Raw genomic sequence first — 4,336 nt, 5'->3', positions numbered from 1 at the left:
AGGATAGATGGATGTTTTTGTTGAAATGTAGCTCTAAGTACAGTGCAAGCTCCAATAGTTTGATTTTGTCTATCACTTAACTTAAGGGTACTTTATGTGATTTTGTTCACTATGGTGGAGCAATGTTTTTCCGACAAGAAAAACGCCGGACACCTATGTACGATAATTACTGCTTCTGGTGAAAGTGCGCTCTGGTTACACTTTTCCGAGATCCTACAATCAAGGGGTCTGTAGGTCATATACTAGGAACCAGATCATTAGATCTCTACTAATAAATATTATAGTCGTTGCTATCAAGATTATATTTACAACCATTATTAGTTTAAGGTTGCTAGGTGTCGTGCTGTTTGTCCTTACTACTGTCCTTATATTTAACTTTATTATCTAAAGTGTTTGTCATTATACGTGAGTGCGTTTGTTTCGTCTTTATATATTAAAGTACTTTGTAGACCTGTAGAATACTAACAGATTTACAGTCCGAGTGCTTTGATATTCCAACTTACTAACTGCTTACTGTCCTTTATATCTAAAGATAAAGGAGAACAAATAGAGAAATAAATTTGCCTTATTTTGCCTTTGAAATCTATACCGAGTATTTTGGAATATTATAGGTCTTCATAAGTACAATAAAATGTCGGGTGTTACGTTTAGCTTTGGAAGTGCTGCTTGGGATGTTACCGAGTCTAGCATTAAGCTTTTTAACGAGTCCCTTAAGGGAGCGAAAGAAACGAAGGTGCAAGGGGGTTTGGAGTTTCCATTAGTACTTGAGTACATGAAAACTGCGTTTGCGACCTTGAGTTTGGAGAATCCAACTTTTATCGCTGACCAATTCTTTGAGGCCGATAGCTCTAATCAAGCCCCATACTTTTTGGGAGTCTTGATTCAAGCTGCCTTAAGGGTGAAGTTAGATGAAAAGCTCTTCAAACGGGTTATGCACAAGCAACCCAACGGGGTGCTTGCGTGGTATGCTTTCGCCAAGAAGTACAAGCTGATTGATTATGAGTCTCAAGTCCAGGTCTTGCATAACTTTGGTTATGCCCTTACCAAAGGTAATAGCGAATTAATGGAGAGAGCTACTACCGCGTTTGCGTATTACTTTGACGTCCCGAAGAAGTTGATTCCGCTTGCCGCATGTGCCATCATGGATGATGGTACTAGGCAAAAGTTCTTCGATAAAACTGGATACAATGATCCAGAAGCCGGTTTTGAAAACTTATCTTTTGACGAAGTGGCCGGATTTTTCGAAGAAATGAGTCAAAAGTATAGTCGCATTGAAGAAGAGAACCTGATGGAACTCGCCCAAAATGTGGTGCACCAACGTGGGTCCAGTGGGAGAAAGAACTGGACTTGCTGGAACTGTGGTAAGAAGGGACATATCGCTAGGGATTGTCCTAACCACAAGCCAGGGCTCTCTAAGTTTTACGAGAGAAAACCGGATGCTAGAGCGTTCTATCTGCAAACGGTGTTTGATGCTGAAGAGAACCACTCTTCAGAGGAGGCTTGGTTGGTTGAAACCAAGCCTGGTCCTGGAACTGGTATATCCAGTGTTAAACCTAACTATGGTCGCAAGAAAGCGTTTTCTACTGTAGGTGCGTGTAAAACAGATGCCGCAGTGAGATTTACGTTGGATAGTGGGTCCACCTGTCATCTTGCAAATATGAAGATAAAGTTGGCCAATGTCCGTCGCGATGATACCAAGGTGTTAGGTGTCAACGGTTTAAGTACCGTGAAACAACAAGGTGATTTGTTGTCTCAAAAATTGTCCGTTAACGGTATCAAGTTAATGGATGGCTTGCCACGGAATCTACTTTCAATCCCGAAGATTGTGGATAGTGGATTCGACGTGTTGCTTAGCAAGCATAATGGTTCTATTGCCAACCGTAAAAATGGTAATGTTGTTTTGAACTTTCCAAGAGTTGGACCGTTCTGGGAATTGAGCGTTAAAGCTGATTCCGCCGAAGAGATGGCCTTTAATGTCGAAAGTTACGAGGGCTTAAAGGCTATCAAAGAAGTGCATGAAAGTAATAATCATGCGAAGTTGAGAACCATGAAAGAGTTATTGAAAGGCCATGGTGTTTTAGAAGCTGATATTAAGTATGTTTTGACCAGTTGTGAAACGTGTATGTCCAAAGTCACCAAGCCGGGCGGTAAACCAGCTGTGCGAAAGTACAACGTTGGTGAGATGATTCAGGCTGATGTTATAGGTCCGATAAACAAAGCTTATGCCCTTATTGTGTCAGACAGAGCCTCTAAGTTTGTTGCTCACAGGGTGCTTAAATCAAGAGCTGAAGTGTCAGCCAAGACCATTGAGTGTTTAGGAATGTTTCATAATTTCCTTAAACAAGCTGATTCAAACAAAAACATTGTCATGTTCCGTGCAGACAATGAGTTTGATACCAATACAATTAAGAACTGGTTGGATGGTAGCCCATCGAGTGGTAGAAATTTCATTGATTTCGAACCGACAGCCCCACATTCGTCTCATCAGAATGGTGGAGCTGAGCGATTGAATGGCATTTTACAAGAAAAAATGTTTTCTATTCTTAAGGCTTCGGGCGTAGACATTTCGTATTGGAACTTTGCCCTTAGCCATGCGGTGTTTGTCCACAATTATCTACCATTAAATGGCGGGAGGTCCCCCTATGAGTTGCTCAAAGAACAGAAAAAGGAATTCCAAGTCAAAGCTCCTTTTGGATGTCGTGTCTTTATCAAAGATTATCACAGACAAAGCAAGTTTGATCCTATCCAAGAAGAAGCTGGTGTGTTTTTGGGATATAGCAAAACAACTAAAATAGTTTTTGCACTCTTAAAAGATGGTAGAGTGGTTAGATCCAGTGCTTTCCGTTTTATGCCATTAGTCTATCCTTTGAAGAATGGTCAGGCCGCGCTCGGCGGTGCTGGTAGTGGTAGTGGTGGTGGCATGTTTGTTGGCGGAGGAGGTGGCCGCGTTGGCGGTGTTAGTGGTGCTTCAGGAGGTGTACATGTTCCTGATCGTGATATGTCAGTTGACTCTATTGCTGCTTTTGATGAAAACCTTGAAAATGTTACTCAAGATAGTTCATTTTCAGGGGGGGATGAGTCCTCTGTTGAAGAAGAAGACCAAGCTGAGCCTTTTGATGTTGATATGAGTGATGCTACTGCTTCAAAATCCGATGGTCAAACTACTCCTGAACAGGTTGGTGCTAAACAAGCTTCTCCAGATCCAGTCTTCCCAGACCCAATGCCTAGAAGTGAATCATCAGGCGATGATGGTAATGGGCTGTCCAGTGGTAACGATGCTGGTATCTCTTCAAGCTCTAATTATCCTTCCAACTATTATGGAAGTGAGGCAAGTGATACTGATGATAGCCAAGCTAAACGGTTTTCCACGTTTGGACACAAAATGTTCAACAATGCTCAAGATAGTGAAATTGAGAGGTTGTTTCCGTCTGCTACTACTGTAATGTCAATCACTGAGGTGTTGGTCAGACCAAACAATGTAACCCAAGTCATTGTTAAACCCGTCCCTAGTGATCTTCCAGTCAAATCTACTAGAGTTCCTGACGAGAAAACTAGAGGAACTAAACGGGTAGCTCACAGTGAAAGTGAGTCTGATACCACAACTGGTATGTTGTTAGAAAGCAAACCAGTAAAGAAGATGATTGCCGGTCCAGAGGGAAGGCTAGTTGTTAAAAAGCATCAAGCTGTGAAAGATCTTGTCCCATATGGTGGAGCCGGTAAAGGCGTTCAAAGAGTTGCTGATTATACTGTGCCTAGAGATAATCAGACAAACAAGTGGATGGAAAATGATCCAACTATTGTTTATCAAAAGAATCCTTCAGTGATGTTTAATGGCCGAATGTTGGTTGGACCAGAACCACGGCCACTAATAACAGATGGCAAAGATGTTGCTAGCACTTCAGAGGAAGTGGAACAGCCACTGTTACTAACTACAAAGGATGGTGAAATCTCCTTACTAGCTGAAGAAGTGTATCTTGCCGTTGAAAGAACCAAGTATGAAATCCCAAACAATTACAGCCAAGTTTTAGCTAGTGAGCAGAAAGTGAAATGGCTAATTGCTATTTTAAATGAGCTCACTGCCTTAAAAATCAACAAAGTATACGAAGAGGTTGATGTTGAAGTTTTGTAACCCTAGTTACAGTAGTCATTACCAATAACAAATACTATCAAATTATCCTTGTTATTATTCTTATTCTTCTTAACTAACTAACTATTTAAATAACAAAATATAAACTCAAACTATGGGGAGAGGCCCCATATTTATAATAAGACCAATATATATGATTTGTAATCATACATCCATCTAGAACATTCTAGATGATTAATCATATGCACA

The 4,336-nt window shown here is 40.9% G+C and overlaps 1 protein-coding gene across 1 annotated transcript; it reads left to right on the top strand. All coding sequences in view use genetic code 12, as the record gives it.

Moving 5' to 3' along the window:
* Positions 1–631: 631 nt before the first annotated feature.
* Positions 632–4,129, top strand: DASC09_042030 (C2HC-type zinc finger protein; the record flags this gene model as incomplete). The annotated part of the gene is made up of 1 exon (XM_064997802.1): positions 632–4,129. The coding sequence occupies one exon, from the start codon at positions 632–634 to the stop codon at positions 4,127–4,129; it is 3,498 nt and encodes a 1,165-aa protein (XP_064853874.1).
* Positions 4,130–4,336: the final 207 nt, after the last annotated feature.

The sequence above is a fragment of the Saccharomycopsis crataegensis genome (assembly GCF_037102585.1).
Source record: "Saccharomycopsis crataegensis DNA, jcf7180000000084, whole genome shotgun sequence".
NCBI classification, from domain to species: domain Eukaryota; kingdom Fungi; phylum Ascomycota; class Saccharomycetes; order Ascoideales; family Saccharomycopsidaceae; genus Saccharomycopsis; species Saccharomycopsis crataegensis.
This window is presented reverse-complemented; position numbering and strand designations above follow the sequence as displayed.